Genomic DNA, 22,920 nt, shown 5'->3' with positions numbered 1-22,920 from the left:
AAAATGGTGTGCGTTTAGAATTACGAGGGGCACTTGTTGTTGAAGAGAAAAAGTAGAAATAAACCAGAATCGACACAAATTACAATAGTGAAATAAGAGCGGGAGGGAATTCATTTTCTGCTTTTCACATTTCAGTGATAAACAGAACAAACACTTTGTGGCAAGTAAGCGTGTCCTTAAATGACCTGGCTACCATGACCTTCCCTGCAAGTTGTTTAGCAATGGAATGATCCACAGTCTGCGCTAGGTGCTCGAATTGGCAGAATGTAGGCAACCCTAGGCAGCTCGCAGGCGAAAAAAAAAGATATACAGCGATCGTAACATAAATACGCTCTCTTCGTTTATACATACATAGATGTTTGAGAAGACAGTGACGAGCTAGACACGATCAACGGCAACACGGAGCTGACCTTGACAGACAGCTAGTACAGCGAGAGGAGAATTTGACCATGACATCGAGTATAAAACGTAAGTTCACGGACACTTTTCACTCTGTTCGCTTGCCATAGGGGCACACCTACTAATAGGGGGTTCTGCGGTTTGGCACGGTAAATAAACCAGTTTGTCTATCCAGCGTAGCATATTGAGACCACTCGGCCATGTATTTGTAGCTTAGGCGATTGTAGGTGACACGTATTTTGAAATACATATGTTCAGACTTTTTTCGAGATTTAACATTTCGCCAAGCGGTGTCTTTTCCGAACACTTGCCGTGCTCGAAACCCCGCGCGAAACATCCACGCACAACGCCTTCGCGACGCAAGCCGGCCACGTTGAACGTGTATCTTGATATTACCAAACCACACATATATTGTCTGCTCGCTGTTATTTCACACTCGTTTGCCGCGCAAAGAAGTGCGATGTCGCGGATGGTGAGAAGATAAACCAGCCACAGTTGACATCAAGTGTGGAAGTAAACAGAGGTAAACTATAAAAATAAATACAGAACGCGATGGTTCAAGTGTGTGGAAAGTTCACCAGACCAGATCGCTTGAATCAGGCGGAAATTGCGCTGCACGATCTCATCAATTGCAAGAGTACAGGTTAAATAGCATCGATAAGTTCAAGTTGCTTCAATTGCATCACTTTGTGCACACTGATGTTGATGTACTGCAAATAAGAATTATGGCCAAAACCCCCCAAACAAAAACGCGAAAGAAAATGAAGGAACTGAACAGTGTGAGATGTCAAACAAACCTCACGCTCCTTACAATATGCGTTTCAGATTGAAGCACATGGTGACACCTATGCAAAATTCAATAGTAATATTGAAATAACTCAGAGATGTCGTTTATGCACATTAATTATAGGCTGGTAACTTTGTTTTTGACATTTTAATGCTTTGTTGGTATCGCTGTCAGTACAAGGTCATGGTGACAGCAGCGTCAACTATATACATTGTATAACCAGACATTGTGTGAACAAAAAATAGCAAATACAGACAGCTGTGCTGACCTTTGACCCAGATAGACCCCAAGAAGTTTGGTTGGTATGTTATTAGCATAAATTACAGAGAGACGTAATTGCTAGCATTCTTCAATTAATAAGATGGATTGATTCAGAGTAGCATTAAAAAATTAAAAAAAAAATTATCAAGTAAAAGTGTTTGTGTACAAAACAATCATGAAAATTGTAATAGGAATGTGTAGATTTTTTGTGGGTCAATTTGATAGGTTGGATGAAATATTGGGAGATGATGTATTCCAACAATCATTTAAAGATAAGGAGATTGATACCAAACAGAAGGTTGGAGGGGACTTTTTCTAAATATCTTTTTTTAATCTTTCATGTGACATAAATTAGCACCCTTCACAGCACTCTGATGGAAGTTAGTGACAATGTAGAGAAAAAGACAAAAGGTACAATAATTAATGAAAACAATTAAATGTTATATTCTGAAAAGTTCCTTATCTGGATCTGCTCATTATGTATCCATCTAGTAGGAAGAAATATTTTAAACAAACTTTGACAAAGAATGCGTGCTCTACAAGTGTAATGCTGGCTTTACTGCCCTGACATCTGCTATTGACCTTTGAGATTTCAGAACTGGTGATGGTATGCGGATGATCATGATCATAACCATTATACATGATTGTAACACAGATCTTCTGCTCAGTGACCTCTGTAGAACTTTTGCACTGGTTTTAGGGACAATCCACATCGCCTGAAAACTTCCACTTTCTTATTCAGTGAAATAATAGCAATATATACTTCAAGAGATTGAATGAGGTATGGCATTGTTGTGATTTAAAGCAGACGTAAATGAAGATTAGGGGAACGAGAAACTGCCTTGTTAACATATGTTTTGGGATCGGTTGTGGAATAATGACTGATTTTGCATCTTTCCAAGGGATGAAATCTCAAAATGATTGTTTCACTGAACAAGAAAATGGAGGCGATGATCATTTTCCCAGTGATCTCTCTGATATCTAGTATTGGTGCATCATGATCATATCAAATCTCTGAAAAAATGTTTAAGAAAGAGACTTCAAAGCAAATCAGGTTTTCTGTTTTTAAGCATCTATGTTATAATATTTAGAGCATTTAAAGGTAACCGGCCAAAGTGCAAAATGAAAACCACATCTCTATGAATAAACCAAGTTTCACTACATCAAAGATTAAGCCAGTTTAAACCCTTGCCATTATTCAACATGATTCAAATCTTATTTGTAAACAGAACTTTACAGTTTATTGTAAACATTGTATTATTCCTAAGAAAGCATGCCTTTAATTCTGAACAGGCTTTTCAGAAAGAAGAACTCTTTTAAGTTTCCCAACTATCAATTCTTTTAGTATTGCAAGAGTAAGAAGGAGATATCGAAAGGTCCTGATGATCCGGAGAAAGAAAGATATGATAGAGTATTGCTGGTATGAGAATGCATGAAGGACAACATGGCGTCTAAGATATTTGAGAAGTCATGTACATACGTGACACGTCTATAGAATGACAATGATATGTCCTGGGCCACTGGAGATCACCAAATGACATTACCTACTGTGAGATTGACCGTGACAATGACACATCCCGCTCATTACAGAAGTAATTTTCATCCCTGCTATAGCAGCTGATTATGAGGGCCTTTTAGTTTTACACAAACATTATCACATGTCAAGCGAGGCAGTTGAGGCCATCCACCACCTTACGAAGACATTCTTAAGGTATACGCCCAAAAGCATATCAAATATACCATTTGGAATTACTTTCCAGTCATGTGAATTCACTGTCACTTTACGCATAATTAATGACATATATGGTGACTTTTTTCCTTTGACAACATCTCCGTGATTGCAAACTTGTTGTAGATGGCAACTTTCCAATGAATATCGTGGAGCTGCATGGGGGGTTTTACCTTACTCGCAGGTCAGGGTCATCATGGTGACTGGATAGCTTCAATAGGGCTAGCCAATTGCTCCCAGGAGACACATTATGTAACATGCTTAAACCGCATAATAGCAGTTCTGGGCAATGTCAGGACACGGCACAGCCAACCAGGCGTGTGATACATGTCATGTGATATGCCTATAGAATATAATACAGAATGGTGACGCATTGATTCCTGTAAAGGCTGATAATGCAAGCAGTCAAGAGCTGCTTTACGTAGTTAAGTAACATGACATACACGCATCCAGATTTGCGACCCTCCAGCAGGCATGATGTGGTATCACTGAACAGTTTCATAATGGCAACACGATACTGTCCACTGCATGTATTTGTCATAGGCGATGGGGATTGGCAGGGGCGTACAAGCCATCAATTGTGGTGAGAAAGCGATACCCTAAAACCCCATTGCTGTTGAAGAATAAGATTTTCTCATGTGTGGCTGTATATCTACAGAAGACTTAATGTTTGGTAGGTGTGGAGCTTCCAAAAGTTGTTCAGACATGCAGTGGCTGTCGCCCTGTGCTATAGTCACCAAAAGCCCTGCAGCTTTTGTTGAACTTCAAAAGGCTGAGAATTGTGCGACATGCTGACTTTGCAAATACACTGCACTAACATCCCCCCATGCAAACAAAGTGCACTGATCCAGTCTTTGTTTCTCAAGGACACCATATGATAATGGCTTACAGAGAGAACCTGACCTGACCTGTTTCTTTGGGACGTTTTGACCCCAGTCTGAGTTGGATGTGTACAGATCTGCTCAAAAGAAAACGTCTCATCCAAAAGTGACCTTTCGTTAGAATCACATTGTCAACTACTTGAATCCAATTTGAGGCCAACTTTTTCATAACTTTTGCATGAATGAATGAAATGGCAATGCTACAAAATACTCATACTGAAATACTGGACAGCACTGCTCGTACATGTGGCGCTGCACCCATAGGTGTGAAAGTGAAGATGGTGGGAACATTCAACCGTAATCATGGTGAAGGTTGATATTGGGTGAAATAATATCAAGTCTTCTTATCTACAGTGATTTCTAGCTGAACTCACTTTTGAATAAACATTGGCAAATACTGTAGTGGATAAGTTAACTTTCATTCAGTTAAGGCATTCAGGAGGGTTGTGCAATTGAGTGACCCAAAGTGGACGCCAGGGTTGTGTGACCAGCATGTTAATTAAAATGTTGACCACATTGTATGGTGTCCAATCCATGCCAAAATTACTACTTTGATTTTGCAACAACAACATGCCATTCCGAATTCTATTGACAATTCAACATGCTATTTCACAACTCAACATGCTATTTGACAACACATCATGGACTTCCAAATCCTATTTTACAACTCAACATGCTCTTCCCAATTTCATTTGACAATTCAACATGCTATTTCACAACTCAACATGCTATTTGACAACACATCATGGACTTCCAAATCCTATTTTACAACTCAACATGCTCTTCCCAATTTCATTTGACAACACATCATGGACTTCCAAATCCTATTTTACAACTCAACATGCTCTTCCCAATTTCATTTGACAATTCAACATGCTATTTCACAACTCAACATGCTATTTGACAACACATCATGGACTTCCAAATCCTATTTTACAACTCAACATGCTCTTCCCAATTTCATTTGACAACACATCATGGACTTCCAAATCCTATTTTACAACTCAACATGCTCTTCATTTGACAATTCAACATGCTATTTCACAACTCAACATGCTATTTGACAACACATCATGGACTTCCAAATCCTATTTTACAACTCAACATGCTCTTCCCAATTTCATTTGACAACACATCATGGACTTCCAAATCCTATTTTACAACTCAACATGCTCTTCCCAATTTCATTTGACAACACATCATGGACTTCCAAATCCTATTTTACAACTCAACATGCTCTTCCCAATTTCATTTGACAATTCAACATGCTATTTCACAACTCAACATGCTATTTGACAACACATCATGGACTTCCAAATCCTATTTCACATTAACATCCCATTCTAAAGCTAGCTCTGCGGAGCAGGGCAGTGTTACTGGCTATCGAACAAGATTCAAAATGGCGGACGCGAAATGGTCCCCTCGCACAGAGAGAGAAATGCGAACTTTGCACAAGTCTAAAAACGCAGCTTAGTACATTGTGTATCTAAACAAAATGAGCGTGCTCGAAAACTAGGATCGATCACGATTATAAATTAAAAATTGCCTGTTTTTGGAAAAGAAACTGCGCGCTGCAATCAGCAGTTTTGTCTATTGTGCACCGTGCGTGGGAGGCTTATCGTGAAAGACCGAGATTTACTATATGGCGCATCTGATACGGATATGGTCCCATCGCATAGAGAGATGAAATAGGCTTTGTCTAAGTTCAAAAGCACAGCTTAGCTCATCGTGCATCTAGACAAGTTGAGCGTGCTCAAAATAGGAGATCGATCACGATTTTGGGTGAAAAAAAACCGATTGTTTCGGTGGAGAAACTGCGTGTTGCAACCAGTGGTTGGTTTTGCCTATGGCGGTCAGCAGGGCTGTGGTGGGAGGCCTTTAGCCGGCAAGGGGTGGACCATTGGGGAGTGGAAAATTTTCGAAAAAAAAATTCCCACAAATTTCAATAAAAATAATCAGCCAAAGAAACTTGAGAAAAACAGATGACGCACTTAGGTAAAAGGAAAAAAAATCCGTCAAATTCTGAAACATTTTTATTTTAGTCTGCATCAGATATACTATGATTCTTTGGTCAAGAAAGGGGGGGGGGGGGAAGGGGAGATCTGAAGGGTATAATCGTGGCCAGTAAATGAAGTAACTTTTTTTTTTATAACTTTTTGTTCTGTTCATCATATGTTTTTCTTTCACTGAAGTTTGGCATCGTAAAGTAATTCGAGATATAAGATAATATAAAAATCATATCTGTGATATCGATTGTTAACAACTGTATTGTGGGTCTTTACACTAAAGTAGAATCTGTTACCATTGACAACCAACAGGTTGAAATAGTATCATCTTTCAATATCTAGGTCCATAGTAGACCAGAAGTTAAGTTTCAAAGAGAATACAGACAAAATTTATAAGAAAGCTCACCAACGAATATTTATTCTGAGGAAGCTAAAGAGTTTCAATGTTATCAATCACATCCTTGTTTCTGTGTATTGTTGCTGTATTGAAAGTATTCTAGCTTATAACATTGTCACATGGTTTGGTCAAATTTCTGTTAAAGAGAGAATGCGACTAACGAAAATTGTAAACATATGTAGTCGACTTGTCGGGACAAAGTTAAAAGATCTTGGAGAACTGTATACTTATGCTCTTCGTAGGAAAGGTTTATCCATTCTTGGTGATAAATCTCACCCATTGAATGACAAGTTTCAATATCTGCCTTCGGGGCGCCGTCTACTTGTGCCCAGGGCTAGGAAGAATCTTTTTAAGAAGTCATTTATACCGTCAGCAGTTGCTGTTTTAAATATGAATATGTCTGATTCCATCCGGAGAACCAGAGCAAACACCATTTTAAGTAGGAACTTTTAATATAGTGCTGTGTCTGTCTGTAACTATTGTATTGTTTTGTATGGTGTTGTCCGTATTTGGTGTTTTTATAGCGGTCCTGATGTTTAAAGACAATTTTCCATGTTTTTATGGACAATAAAGTATTTCTATCTATCTATCTATCTATCTATCTATCTATCTATCTATCTATCTAAATTCATCAGCCGGGTTCTGGGCAATTTACTGCAAAACCAGAAAGATAGCACAATTCAGAATTAAAGAGAGGTAATTCCATATAAGCTTTATCGAAATGGGTACTTTCTAAATCTTTAAATGCTTGTGTTATGGTAGGTGTCAAAATTAACGATCTGATTTCCCTACAAAGTGAGAGGCCGCGCTGGTCGCCATGCTAATCAGACGAGACTAGCAATCCTGGCACATTCTCTCGAGCCAGAGCAATAATTTCCGCTCCGCTGACCTACGCAAAAATCAAGAAAATCAAAAATCTCTTAACGGGTAGAGCTGAGCTGTTGCCGTAAAGAGGCGCGTGGTTTATGACGATGTCCTGGCAGGCAGGCTATGACCTCTGCCTATTCTTATTTTAATGTTAAAACCATAAAACCAAGAAATCTAGTTGTTGTTGTCTGTATTGTTGTTTATGTTTATTAGTCGTGATGTTGTTGTTGACAAAAAAATTCAACTAACAGAAATGTTGTGTTGTGGCTGTTTCGTAATGTAGATGTCATTAGAAACGCTACAAGGACACTATCATTCTTTGACACGATGTATGCCAACGTACACTCGAGCTCTTTTCATGTGCATGTGCATGTGCACAACCCCACGACCGGTCGTGAAGGAAAAACTGCTTTATTTTCTCCCGACATGCATCGCCACGACCCCACGACCGGTCTTGTAGGAAAAACTTTGAAAAACTGCTTTATTTTCTCCCGAAATACATCGCCACGACCCCACGACCGGTCTTGTAGGAAAACACTTTGAAAAACTGCTTTATTTTCTCCCGACATGCATCGCCACGACCCCACGACCGGTCGTGAATGAAAAACTTTGAAAATATACTTCATCTTCTCTCCATGTGCACGGCCACGACCCCACGACCGGTCGTGAAGGAAAATCGTCGAACATATACTTCATTTTCTCTCAGTGTCCATGGCCACGACCCCACGACCGGCTCTGAAGAAAAAACTTTGAAAATATACTTCATCTTCTCTCCATGCGCATGGCCACGACCCCACGACCGGTCGTGAAGGAAAAACGTCGAAAATATACTTCATTTTCTCTCAGTGTCCATGGCCACGACCCCACAACCGGTCGTGAAGGAAAAACTTTGAAAAAATATTCTATTTCTCCCGACATTTATCGCAACGACCCTACGACCGGTCGCGCGAAGGAAAAACTTTTGAAAAAATACCCCGTTTTATCCCGAATCATTTTTTCAATGTCGATACGGTCATACACTGTGAAAGTATTGTATGACTTGATGATTTAGGCATGATACGTACAGCATACAATATGCGCAAATTGTCCGAGTCGAAGTATGAAACGTCTAAAAAATCAGATGGTAAACAAATTATGAAAAGGTTTCCCAGAAAGTAATAATAAAATGCGAATTTGTCGGTGATGTTGGAATCTCCAGGAATCACTCATCAGGCTGTACATAGGTAACCATGCTTTTAGGCCATCTGCACATTGCAGGCTAACCTTCGACCCATAAAACATTGCCAGCTGTACTCATGCGCTACATCCATTATTGCGGATTGCGAAGATGAAACTGGTGACGAATAGTAGCTGAAGCAGTGGAGAAATACAAGAAAATTCAACTTTATATCATGTAACTTTATATCCATATTTATATAAAGCTGCGACCAGCAACCATTCATGGAGAAGAAATGCTAGTAAAAATGTCGACCGGTCGTGAAGAAACATGCAAAAAAATCTCTACTGAAAGCCACGCACGACCTGCGACCGGTACAACGCCACTGAAGGTTTTTGAAAGAAAAGTCAGTGAAAATTCGTCCAACTTCTGGTGTCGGAAAGAATTACAACATATCCGGCTGGAAAAGATTGGTGGGAATTACCATGTCACGCATGCGTGTTTAAAACGGTCATGACCAACTCGAACGGCGCATATTACAAAAAACCCACGACGAAAATTGAGTCGCACGACCGGTCGTTTAGCGTGCTCATTAAAATCGTTGGTTCATTTTGGGCCACATATGCGGCTAAAGGCCTCCCACCACAGCCCTGCTGACCGCCATAGGCAAAACCAACCACTGGTTGCAACGCGCAGTTTCTCCACCGAAAACAATCGGTTTTTTTCACCCAAAATCGTGATCGATCTCCTATTTTGAGCACGCTCAACTTGTCTAGATGCACGATGAGCTAAGCTGTGCTTTTGAACTTAGACAAAGCCTATTTTCATCTCTCTATGCGATGGGACCATATCCGTATCAGATGCGCCATATAGTAAATCTCGGTCTTTCACGATAAGCCTCCCACGCACGGTGCACAATAGACAAAACTGCTGATTGCAGCGCGCAGTTTCTTTCCAAAAACAGGCAATTTTTAATTTATAATCGTGATCGATCCTAGTTTTCGAGCACGCTCATTTTGTTTAGATACACAATGTACTAAGCTGCGTTTTTAGACTTGTGCAAAGTTCGCATTTCTCTCTCTGTGCGAGGGGACCATTTCGCGTCCGCCATTTTGAATCTTGTTCGATAGCCAGTAACACTGCCCTGCTCCGCAGAGCTAGCTTTAGAATGGGATGTTGAATTGTGAAATAGGATTTGGAAGTCCATGATGTGTTGTCAAATAGCATGTTGAGTTGTGAAATAGCATGTTGAATTGTCAAATGAAATTGGGAAGAGCATGTTGAGTTGTAAAATAGGATTTGGAAGTCCATGATGTGTTGTCAAATAGCATGTGAGTTGTGAAATAGCATGTTGAATTGTCAAATGAAGAGCATGTTGAGTTGTAAAATAGGATTTGGAAGTCCATGATGTGTTGTCAAATGAAATTGGGAAGAGCATGTTGAGTTGTAAAATAGGATTGGAAGTCCATGATGTGTTGTCAAATAGCATGTTGAGTTGTGAAATAGCATGTTGAATTGTCAAATGAAATTGGAAAGAGCATGTTGAGTTGTAAAATAGGATTTGGAAGTCCATGATGTGTTGTCAAATAGCATGTTGAGTTGTGAAATAGCATGTTGAATTGTAAAATAGAATTCGGAATGGCATGTTGTGTTGTAAAATCAAAGTAGTAATTTTGGCATGGATTGGACACCATACACATTGTGCCGCTAGGGATGGAGCCGGGCTGACAGTGTGTACCTCCCCCATGGGAACTCTCTGGCAAGATTTCATCAGTTATTTTGAGGTGTGGACAGATCAAATATTAGCTCTATTACAATATTGTGAGAGTCTGTTTCCCCGCTGTGAATGGCTTAGTCACATTGCAGCCATTCCATCGTTGCCTCCAGGACAGAGTCAGGCAATACTGCCAGCCAAGGCGGGCATTGATCAGGAGGGCTGGAGGGATTGCTGTTTCAGAGGAGACTGCATTCAAGACATAAAAAAAACCACCGCCGCAAGTCAATAGTTTACAGGGTCAATTACTGCTCAATAGCCGCAGAGTTAACATTTAGCCACAGTGTGGTCATAGTTGAATGGCTGTGCCAACTTAGACCGATTAAAGAACCCTGAAACTACTTGGGCAGTGATAATTTCTGTACCTTACAAGTAATTGCTAGACAATTCCTTTAGACTCAAATCAAAAAGTTAACCTCCTGTGATAATCATAACTTCTGTGACATTTATAAATCTATTGGAAATGTGTTACATCAACCTTGAATAATTGTAGCTGCCAATGTATTGAAAACTTGAGGACTTGTTTATTTGTTAGACATATGTCTGCAGTTATCTTGTCCGGGTAGATTTTAAATAAGCATATCATTGGCGATATATCTGTATCACACAACTGATAGTCAGTCAGTCTGAGTAAATAGATCTTGTCAGTTGTGAGATCTAGCTTCCAGTGATGGGGACCAAAAGACAGAGTTTATGGGGGTCTTTATGCACTAGTTGCATAAAAGTTTCGTTGCCCGTGTGATTGCGCTTTTGAAAAGCAATGAAGTCAAAATCAGCTCCATTTGTTTGCAGGGAATATATTTATGAGCGTTATAATTTCAAAATGGCCGATCAGTTCTAGAGAAGACCGTACTGTCAGAAAATTATCAGCTGTTTATACTCATTTATTAAGATGATGCCAAAGTTTTTTTTCTGATAAATTGTGAAAGATAGTGTGCAAATGTTATCAGTGTGATGTATAAAAATAGAGATTTTTAGTTTATATTTACTAATAAATTCATGCAGGGTGTGTGCTATAGAATGAGCTGATATGTTTACAACCATTTGCGTACAAAGTGTTTGTAATGCTATTTTACTGGGATTAAAAACTGCCAATGCAACATGACAAAATTCTGATAAAAAGCAAAGCTATTTTTACCAGTTGACCATTAACAATAATGACAAATAAACAACTCTCTTGGATGTGTACAACCTGATTTACAGCAATGTGTAGTTTTGGTATTTGATAGAATACATCAGCGATGCCATGTCTAGTGATCGTTATTAAAATTTCTATCTTAAGGCATGGTGCATTTTTTTTATGAGATGTGTATATTTCATTGCAATCTTGCCTCCATCAATTTCGCAAACATTTGCTACAGAAGACCATAGACAGTAGAGGGGGAAGACCCTCATTTTCACTACAAATTTTACAGTCAAAACATAAATTTACATTTATCTTATGGGTAGACTGCACCTCGGGGACAGATATTTGAACCTTCAAACTTTTACAGTACTGTTTTGGTCTACAATGAGTAGGGGCTGATTTTGAAGCCCATGCACTACGGGTAGATTAAGGTTTCATTGGCTTCTTTTGTGAAAATCAAAAATTGAATTTTTCCCATAGAGTTAACACAGGGGTGGCAGCCATTTTGAATTTGAAGTGTCCGATAGGGTAATTTGTTTCTCTATATATTGCTAAATTTTGCAGATTTTTATTCTTGATTTGGTCAGGGAACGATACCATAGTGCACTTTCTGTATAGGGAAAATTTTAGCAAATGCCACATTGCATTTTCTTCTCCCTCTATCATTTAGAAGAAAATCCATACTTGGTAATCATGTTTATTCAGCAATAATTCGAAGGGTTCACACATTTTGAGTTGAGAATATCGCTTCATTCCTGAAACAAGGGAGTATTTCAAAACATACGGTGAATAGTTGTTCTGAAACTCAAGCTTTTCAAAGGTATGAAGTCCACTTTTCCTCACGCACAAAACACAATGCATCTTTTTTTATATGGCATTAGACAACGGCACGATATAATTTACACGTAGGAGAAGTAATTGAAAGAATCAGAGTAAGATATTTCTTTCGATTGAAAGTGAAACTACTGAAATTCCTGGAGAAACCCGACAGAGAACATTTGTAGACAGTCAATCATGAAAAACTTAAGTCCATATATGTACATAAGTTAAACTTGATTACGTCTGGTCTGATGAAGTGCGTGGCAGCTGTGATAGATATTTTAATTCCAGTACGTTTTGTCCTTAAATACTTTCCGAGCAATTATCCAGCTTGCAACCTACTTTATAAAATAGGTCATTGGGTCAGATCGGCAACTGGGAATACAAAGCCCCATTTCTTGGCCATGAGAGAAGTTCCTATGTGCATTTCAGGTCATGGCAAATTAATATGCAAATTTTCAGGACGATGTAAGTTTGGTAGTCTCTGATATAAAATTCTAATACAAAATCAGAAGTAAAAAAAGTCAATTTTGTTTTTAAAGGAAGTTGTAACAAACCTTCTGGACATGATATGAGAAGTCCGCTGCACCATTCAGAATCTAGAAACTTGCTCAAAGAGTGGTAAAAACGTCACACTGGATCACGCCAGCGATGGAACAGATTAAGAAAGTGGTGATCATTTATGCTAATGAGCTGATATGGCTATTCATCCAAACTGCAGCGTCAGTGTAACATGTAAATATATGGGTCAACATATTTTACAATCAAATCATATTATCATGAATTCATCGCCGATTTTCAGGAATTATTTCGTTTTATTCCGGACATAAAACGCGCTGACAATTATGACTTTATCTCTGTATTTAATAGAATGTTATTTTGATCAGAGATAAAAGATGGGAAACCTTTCTCAAAAGGTGACTTTGATGACAAAATTGAAATCTATAAATTATCAACACCGTTTTGGCACACCGTGAATATATGCCATTACCAATTTGCATTCATTCTTTGAATCAAATATCAAGGGCAAAATCAGCTCCAATTAAATGCGAAACAGTTCAACTAAAATGAAGGGGTCACCATTTTTCAAAGGAAAAACGTCCATTACCTGAAATTTAATTTTTGGACAGAAATAGCTTTTAAGAGAAGCTCACGGCCCCGGGGCATGTTATGATAGAATGTGAGTATAAATCATGCTGGTAATGAACTGAACAGAAATCAATAATGGAAAATTTAGTGGACTTGACAGTCTATAAGTGTTATTTTATTTTCTAATGCGATGGTTTGCTATAAATTTTCTCCAAATACCAAACGTACACCCAGATGTATTCACTATCCCTTGACCAGTGTACTACACATGTAAAAACACTGAGTCCAATATGTGTCTAAAATTGAAAATAATTATTTTTTCAAAATTTTTCTCGAAATTTGAAATTTCAGCTGGTCTCTATCACAAGTTACTGACTTCTGAAAAAAACTAGATCAAGAAACTGGCATTACTATTTGGCAGGGTTTTAAGTTTTTTACATCATGGATTCTATGCGCCATGTGGCCATGAATATGAAATTTCCAGATTTGCATTTGCTTGTGAACCCATTGCAAAAACATGCTTCGCTTTGGATATTTATCAGCATCTGGATTTTACATTTTTGAAATAATTGCAGTCAAATGTAACATTTCGGAAAACTTTTCTAGATTGCCAACTGTCTGTCAACTGAAGGGTCATAAAAATTACCAACAGATGCAGTTCTCACGGCAGCCAATACAAATTAGAAATTTTAGACAAAACATTTTCTGTGTACTGGAGTGGTGGCGATAACATTTCATGTATGTTATAGCAGACAGCATGGCGAGCTCTCACGTGAAGTGTTTGCCCAGGGGTAGCCATGCCCCAGTTTTCTTCCCCCAAAGAATACCCAAATCACCTCGTTTTTCTCATTCAGCTTCTGTATCAGATGTTGTTCTCTGCATAAAAAGGTTACAGGGTCATTTGCACCGAATGTAACACGCACACTACAAATGGAAATAACTTCTATTCTTTGCCACTTACTGAACGACAAGTGAACCGCAAAAGCTTGTCTGCAAAGTGCGAACACTGATATCTCTGACAGGGCAGAAAACGTTATGTTAACTTCTTTGGAACGAGAGAAACCACAAACTTCTTGTAAGTATATGAGATGCTTATCAAAGTTTGAACAATCACTGTTTAACACTGAACGATAAAAGTGCTTGTGGCGGAAAATATACAAGAATTGAATTTCTTTAAATTGTTGGGAAACTTTTTGCGCGCGGTCAAAACAAATATACAGTGATTGAATTTCTGTGCAACAAAGCTTTAGTGAAACTTCAACGAGTGACCCTGCCCACCCCTGCATTGTTATGGCAAGTGGCGTGTCTGCCTGCATGGGGTAAATGGAAAGTAAGTTGGGTCATTCCATTCCGTGGCGAACTATAGGGATGGCAGACTTGCGTTAGTGTGGGCTTTAAAGCTTTCTGAAAAAAATCTCAGGCCTGTAGTATAGGTATAGGTTTTAAGTGTCCATTGCCAAAGATACCAGCAATATCCACTTAGGATTTTGAATAACTGTGTTATGCTCACTGATTTCTTCAGAATTTTTTCAAGTGAACACTTTTAGCCTTTTACTGTCATATGTTTTTCAAACTGCATTGAGTGACAGTCCGCATGATATCAATTGTTGCCTGTGATAGACCCTTGATGTACAGAGGCTAAGCTCTGGGAAGTTTTTCAAGTGTGCTGTACTCTATTTCAAATTTTACCTTGTTTTTTATGTCTGCGTATACATTGTTAGTACAGAGCAGCGAGAAGCTCAGACCTGGATAAACATGTCACAGTACTTTCACTTTGGAGAGTGAGGTACTAGCTTTGGGTAAAAGGGATTGAAAATTTATGCAGAGAGGAAGAAGTGAAAAAACAGGGAAATCGGACACCTACAGCTTCTCATCTTGCTGTAGAGTAAGCACATGTAAAAGGTGATCACAAAGTCCTTTACATTGTGACACTGGTATATTGCAATTGTTTCGATGATAGCAATGATGGAGTTGATGAGGATGATGATGATGGAGATGATGAAGATGATGATGATGATGGTGGTGATGATGATTATCAATGCATTACTATCACAGTGTCAATATTTGTATAGGTTGACATACATGATACAGTTACGTTTGATAGTATTGCTTTCAACTTTTAGGCAATCACCGTTGTGGATGACGCCGCAGTTAATACTCCTTGAATGGTTTCAAGCCGCAATAAGCGAAGGAAATAGGATTTGATGCGATGGCTGTAATAGTACCTCTCAGTTTCAGTTTCATGCTATCTTTTGCTGACCTAATTTCACTAATTACCCATTTAATTTATACTAGTAATGGTGTATTTTCCCGACCCCAACCACACAGTATGATCGGAATGATGAATAGGAAAAATTTGCGGCAAGGCGGTTTAACCCTCTCATCACCATGGTTTGGCCCAAACCCATTGTTATCAATGATGAGTGTGGACCTGTCCACAGGGAATAGGGGTGGTGTTGGGGGTGGACCTGTTTGCAGGGAACTGGGGTGAACAGGTAAATGACAGGACAGACCGCAACACAGCCAATGTAATTACCTGTATAATATTTTTATCAGACACCTCATGGAGCCTATTCCTTGCTTGCAGTCAAACAAACCATCGTATTAAAATCAAATGCATTGCATCACTGGCAAGTGATAACTGAAATATAAAAAAAATTGACCTGTTTGATGTTAGCCATCAGGAAAAAGAAAGATGAGCTACCAGTGTAAAGTAGCTTCAATATTTAATCTACAGATTGAAAATTAAAATCCCGTTATTGCATGGGTCCTCTCTTGTGTATGTTCTCCTTTGACAAATGGTCAAGTCTGTGGGATTTATAGTTACACCTGGGACTGCTTTCTGCAGTACAGTCTAGACAGAATTTTTGAACATTTAACTCTGCCATGTGGAATATAGAATTTACAGTAATTTGCCAACCTAGCTTGGTACTTTGAATTATTGGTCACACTGGTGGGACGTAATTTTTTGGGGTTTGGATTGTGACATACTAGGTATATCCATTGAAAGCAGATGCTATGACATTGATCAAGAGTGACAGTTTTTTGGATAAGATATGATATTCTATCTAATGTTTTAAGTGTGGTGATGTATAATATTCATTAACTGCAAATTGTTGTAATTTGCATAATCTGAATATGCAAATTTGATGAAAAGGACTAATCATCATTGGTTGATGTACCTTGGATCATGCACTACATGAAACACTAGAAATGGTCAGATACTTACACATTCAACAGAAAAACTTAAAACTAATCATTGAAATAAAAAGGAGGAAAAGATATATTTGCTGGTCATTGTGCAATTCTATGAAATCAGATATTTCTATGCCTGAAAATGATAAGTAAACAAGCTGATTAAAACTAGTAGTTAATTTCATTACCGAATAAATAAAAATAACACCGTCCGGGGGGACTTATAGGTTTGGTCATGTCCGTGCGTGCGTGCGTGCGTGCGTCCGTTCACGCAGATATCTCAGAGATGCAAGAAGCGATTTCATTCAAACTTGGTACAAGGATTACTTCATATGTCATACAGATGCACGTTGATTTGTTTTGTAATACGATCCAATACGGCCGCCAGTGGCCATTTTATTACAATTTTTTCATGTACAGAGCCATAACTCAGACATGTTTCAACCAATTTTATTCAACTTGGTACAAGGACATTGACCAATGTCATAGATATGCACGTCAATTTGTGATACGATCCAATATGGCCGCCAGGCGGCCATTTTATTACGATTTTTTCATGTACAGAGCCATAACTCAGACATGTTTCAACCGATTTCATTCGAAGTTGGTACAAGGACATTGACCAATGTCATAGATATGCATGTCAATTTGTTATGTGATACGATCCAATATGGCCACCAGGCGGCCATTTTATTATGATTTTTTTCATGTACAGAGCCATAACTCAGACATGTTTCAACCGATTTTATTCAAAGTTGGTACAAGGACATTGACCAATGTCATAGATATGCACGTCAATTTGTGATACGATCCAATATGGCCGCCAGGCGGCCATTTTATTACGATTTTTTCATGTACAGAGCCATAACTCAGACATGTTTCAACCGATTTTATTCAAAGTTGGTACAAGGACATTGACCAATGTCATAGATATGCATGTCAATTTGTTATGTGATAAGATCCAATATGGCCGCCAGGCGGCCATTTTATTACGATTTTTTCATGTACAGAGCCATAACTCAGACATGTTTCAACCGATTTTATTCAACGTTAGTACAAGGACATTGACCGATTTCATAGATATGCACGTCGATTTGTTTTGTGATACGATCCATATGGCCATCAGGCGGCCATTTTATTACAATTTTTTCATATACAGAGCCATAACTCAGACATATTTTAACCGATTTTATTCAAAGTTGGTACAAGGACATTGACCAATGTCATAGATATGCATGTCAATTTGTTTTGTGATACGATCCAATATGGCTGCTGTGTGGCCATTTTATTATGATTTTTTCATATACAGAGGCAATTAACTCAGGCATATCTCAACCGATTTTATTCAAAGTTGGTACAAGGACATTGACCTATGCATACATATGTACCTCGATTTGTTATGTGATATGATCCAATATGGCTGCTAGGCAGCCATTTTATTACGATGTTTTCAGGTACAGAGCCATAACTCAGACATGTTTCAACCGATTTTATTCAAAGCTGGTACAAAGAGATTGACTAATGTCACACATATGCTTGTCAATTTGTTATGTGATACGATCCAATATTGCTGCCTTGCGGCCATTTTGTTACGATTTTTTCATGTACAGAGCCATAATATTCTCAGGCTCTACTCATTTTTCTTTAGGATGGTGGCCTACATTGTTTTATGTTTTTATCACCATGGAACTCATTCTTGGCCATTGAGCGCCATTTGTATCAAAGTATTTTTATCACAGACCTAATTAATGAAGAGGAGTCTATCCTCTCTGAGGACAAGTAATCAAAGTACCCATTAACATGTGGGGACTGTGTCATCAACGATGACTTGTCTCTACATAGCTCTGGTACACACTGTTTCTGGCTTACTAATCAGCCTTGATTGAGTTCAACTGATCTTTCTTCAATATATACTGAGAAAGTTATCCCCTTGTGGTACGTACGGTAAGTCCATGATGAGACCAGTGTGTGTAATTATGACCAGTTGGATTATAGACACTCTGCCAAGTTGGACTTGATGTTGTTATTTTCAGGTGTAATCCCTTCAGAGAGCCTATAGGTGTCATCAAAAGGCTTCTCAGCTTATGATAATAAGGGTCAGGCTCTAAAACCTGACATGTTTCTAGGAACACAGTTTATACTGCATTAATGTTCTGGTCAGGTCAGTACCAAGGTCGAGGTCACACTGACCTCAAATTTTCTGTTACTTGACGGGACTGCAGTTTACGTGATGGCTGCGACATGACAACACATTCTTCTGGTAAGAATTCTGTTTTTGATGGTGAGAGACGTTATGTCGATCTTTCAAGTGTGCTTGGGCTGCTGATGTGTTTGGCTGGTGCAAGAAGCTTTGCCAGATGGGTGTGAAAAAATACCCATTCAACTACAAGTATGTGTGCTATGTTTGAAAGAGTGTACACTATATGTAAATTGAAGCACCCTGAATGCCAAAACTAATCTGGCAGTCAAGTATTCGAAATACTGTCAAGATATTCTGTGTCTCTGTAATAATAAATGGTTCATATCCACAGAGCTTTTTCTGTTCTTGATCTGGTATCTGTGCAGCGAGGGGCGCACCATCCTGCGCACAAGTCAGGTTCAGTTTTATTGATGTGCTGTGCCACTTGTCACATAATCTTTGGACTATAAACTTTCCTTGTGTCAACACAGTTGACTCGATACTTGTCACTTTTCAGATGTATTCGTGTGTTCTGTTGAAAGAAAAAAAAATGAAAGAAAAAGTGATATCATATTTAAAGTATTACTGATATTGTAATACTGATAGTGATCTGAAATCTTCCCTGGTTTATCAAAGAACTGCCACTTCACATATTACAGACTCTGTGAATTAAAAATTATGTGTGTGATACAAAAATTTAGATGTTTTATCACAAGAACACATATTTCATTATTTTTCTTCTGAACTGAATTGACGTACGGAAAAATTATGGTAAAAATGTATTCGATATAGAGAGATATATATTAGATATCCAAGTTCCAGTGAAATTTTGTGAAAAGAGGTTGAAATTTAAAGTACATTGTCTGTTTGACCAATCAGTCACTTACCATTGATGAAAACGTCAATTTATATGTTTTAATATGATGAGACAACCAAACATTACAGTCAATTTGTGATCAATCCGTTAACAAGTGGGAATTACGGCATACTAACCATGGAAATCTATTCATTATTTCCTTTGGATTACAGTGCTTCATTTTTCATTCAAGGTAAGACAATTAAAATGACATGTAATAAAGTTTTGAACAGTGAGGTAGCTGAGCTTCAGCACAATCACATCTTACAAGCAAATGGAATTGATTCTGTATATTGCGTCTGCCAACAAGTTCATAAAGCCGCTTGGAAGCTGTAACTCAAGTCTTTATTACATCGTGTGGAAACTGTTCAGATATTGAACATTTGCTGACGTTAGACTCAGCAGTAGATCTTTTTATCAATCAGATTATCACTCCAACCTGTCTCATCAGTGACTGAAAATCTTGGCTGTGTTGTCGTCCTGGAAATCAGGCCGCGGTGAACTGGGATCAGACGTGACTTAGCACAGTACATGTACAATTACATTGCACACCCGCCTGGCAGATGCATTAACCGTAAGATCGACAGATTAAAAAAATTTCTATTCCCCTGTTGTTGTTCTGCTTTTTTTCCCCCAACTTTAATCAGAAGAGCCCTATATAGATGTTACCTTTCTTTGAAAAAAAAAATGCATAGAATTGTTTTGTATCCCAAAGTGAAAAGTATATTAGATAGGTTGTTACAGGATTGAGGAAATCCCACGCCAGATGACGGAATGCAATCGGCAAAAGCAATTTGAAAAAAGCTATTCTACGACTTTGGCGGCCTTACATACTAAAATCCATTTTTCCTTTATACGTTGTCAGTGTGTAGTATATACATACGTGAGGGATGGAGTTGACAGTGTACTATTGATGATAAATACGGTGCAATCTAAGTTTTTTGGAATGAAAGCCAACAGTTATATCCTAGACTAATACCGTTAATGGTGTAAAATTGATTGGGAGTATCGTGTACCGTCTGTTGTGCAGTGTTTAGATGAAATCCTTGTAGTTAGTACAATGATAGTGTTATTTTGATGGCAGTTGACAGAATATTATCAGTTAAATATAAAAGGCTACATCTGCAGTTATCAAGTACTTATTGTACTAATGCATAGTATTGAGGAGGAATTTTGTTCCTAAAAAATTCAAATTTTGAAATTTTCAATATATATAGTATTGAAGAGGAATTTTTTTCCTAAAATTCAAATTTTGAAATTTTTCAATATACATAGTATTTAGGAGGAATTTTGTTTCTAAAAAATTCAAATTTTGAAATTTTTCAATATATAGATATATAAAATCTATTTTTTTAATGTTCTGTACTGAAGTATTGGTTTTGAAATGACGCACTGGTATACATATAGTCTTATTATTTTCATGTTTTTTGAAAAAGTTGAAAAATCTTTGTGCATCAATGCTGTTCATATTACACTGAACCCATCCGTAGAAATTCCATCTCAAAGATAGAATCAGCAAATTTCTTTCCCTTTGATTGTATGTAAAGTTAGCAGGACTGTGATTAATTTTTATTCTGCAGCTGTGACATGCAAATTTCTGCACTGTTAAATCAGCTGTCATAGCTTGCAGAATATATGGAGGACCACATAGCTCCTTCTCCAGTGGTTGTTAATGACCCTGAGGTTCAAGGAAAGATAAATCACATCTCACTGGGTTAAGTGGGTCACTTAACGGTATTTCACTTAACATCTGCCCGTCAGTGTTCATAACGATGTGCGTGTCTGTGACAAGGTATGCTTGACAGGAGAGTGACTACGCAAACAAATAAACAAGCCATATACCTCTGAGGAATATTTGAATACTGTTCTGAGAGCTGATGTACTAAAAGTGTAATTCTGTAGTTTTGGTGTTACATCGCTGCAGCGGTAAAAATAATCCATTCTTCTATTACAGTTGAAAATATGTCTCTATATGAGTGATTTTTTTCGTGGCAGGACACAATGAACATGTGCGGATTGTCGTAGGGAAGATAGTTCAGAAATACAGGCCAATTTATCTATTATGATGTTGCTGGTTCAAATGTATCAAAAAGTGTCAAAAGAGACAGGCAGGTTTCATAATCGCAGTTAAAATATTGTTTTTGTCGCGGCTTTAGTGTCTGAACTTTGTTAGTCCTTGTTACTGCAGAATCCTTATAATGACTTTGATGTGCGCAAAATGACTAGGGGTCTTGTACCCCTCGACCCCCTCACCCCCACCCCCTTCAAACTTAGGAATTACAATTCTAATGTGGCAGCTTTTATGATCGACAGTCCCTCAGCATATCAATGTAATACCCATAGCATGCCCTGTTGCGGTTGTAATTAAGCAGCAATGTTGGGGACCTTGAGGTATCTCAGAATTAAATACACCTGGTACAGTAATTAAAATTACCCAACCTTCAGGACAGATTTTATGATATTTGACAGGGAACAACAGAGAATTCTTTGTTTTAATGAAATCTTCAAATAATACCTACTCGATTTTTTCTGAGTTATTGGGAGTGTTACCACTGGAAACGCATCAAATGACGTTTACAAATACCATTGCCTTAAAATACCGGATGCAAATGATGAATTTCTCAAAAAGTGTTTATATCTATATACTGGTAGTTATAAACACTTTTTTAGAAATTCATAGATCTCAAAGATTCTGTATTGTATGTTTTAAGGTTGACCTTTTTATCAAAGTTGGTGCAATAATGGTACCTGGAAAGTTGATTCCCATGTTGCATTTTGAGACATGATCCAGTGAGGCAAACAGCACCTATAGTGACAGCCATTTTGTCTGTATTCATAACTCATGAAAAATTTTTCATGTGACTTCTTGTGACAACTGCCCATATTTTTGTTTCTGTCATATGAATGGGTAATACGTTTTTCTCTGAATTGGAAATATTCTGTTGGTAAGTTTAATGATTGCAAAAGCTAATTTTGCTCCAGTGTCTAAAATAAATCCCTATAATAACTACGCGCTACATACACATTTGTGAATACAGGTTTAATTTTGTCTTCTACATATGACATGCACTGGTGGATGCTACAACAGGGATATGTATAACTCTGTTCACTACGAATAAATTATCAAGGTGACTCTGGTGCTATCTGGTGTCAAGGTCATTTGCTTTCAGTTTAAATGCTGGCCATGGCTATACCTCTAGTATGTAGCATATAGCTGTATGTGTGTAGAATATTATATATACACTATAGAGTTTAAAACGTAACCTTTCTTGTTGATACACTCCAATTGTTGTACTGACACATTAATCATAACTAACAATTTTTCATTTTGTGTAATGAGGAATATTATATATAAAACCAGTGTTGCCTGAACATTTCATGTGTATAATAATAATGTGT

The 22,920-nt window shown here is 37.9% G+C and overlaps 1 protein-coding gene and 1 long non-coding RNA gene across 4 annotated transcripts in view; one reads left to right on the top strand and one right to left on the bottom strand.

Moving 5' to 3' along the window:
• Nucleotides 1-238: 238 nt before the first annotated feature.
• Nucleotides 239-22,920, top strand: part of LOC139117131 (nuclear receptor ROR-alpha A-like) — an 83,554-nt gene continuing 60,872 nt past the window's right edge. The window contains exon 1 of one of the 2 annotated variants that reach the window (XM_070679981.1): nucleotides 239-468. In XM_070679981.1, the coding sequence (XP_070536082.1) occupies nucleotides 450-468 (19 nt within the window). In that variant the 5' untranslated portion in view covers nucleotides 239-449. The remainder of the gene's footprint in view (nucleotides 469-22,920) is intronic. The other variant, XM_070679980.1, reaches the window with a different exon arrangement.
• LOC139117136 (uncharacterized) overlaps nucleotides 15,448-22,920 on the bottom strand; it is a 55,677-nt gene continuing 48,204 nt past the window's right edge. For both annotated transcript variants that reach the window (XR_011548460.1, XR_011548461.1), the window contains one exon: nucleotides 15,448-19,197. This is a non-coding gene — a long non-coding RNA (uncharacterized lncRNA). The remainder of the gene's footprint in view (nucleotides 19,198-22,920) is intronic.

This window comes from Ptychodera flava, chromosome 18 (assembly GCF_041260155.1).
Source record: "Ptychodera flava strain L36383 chromosome 18, AS_Pfla_20210202, whole genome shotgun sequence".
NCBI classification, from domain to species: Eukaryota; Metazoa; Hemichordata; class Enteropneusta; family Ptychoderidae; genus Ptychodera; species Ptychodera flava.
This window is presented reverse-complemented; position numbering and strand designations above follow the sequence as displayed.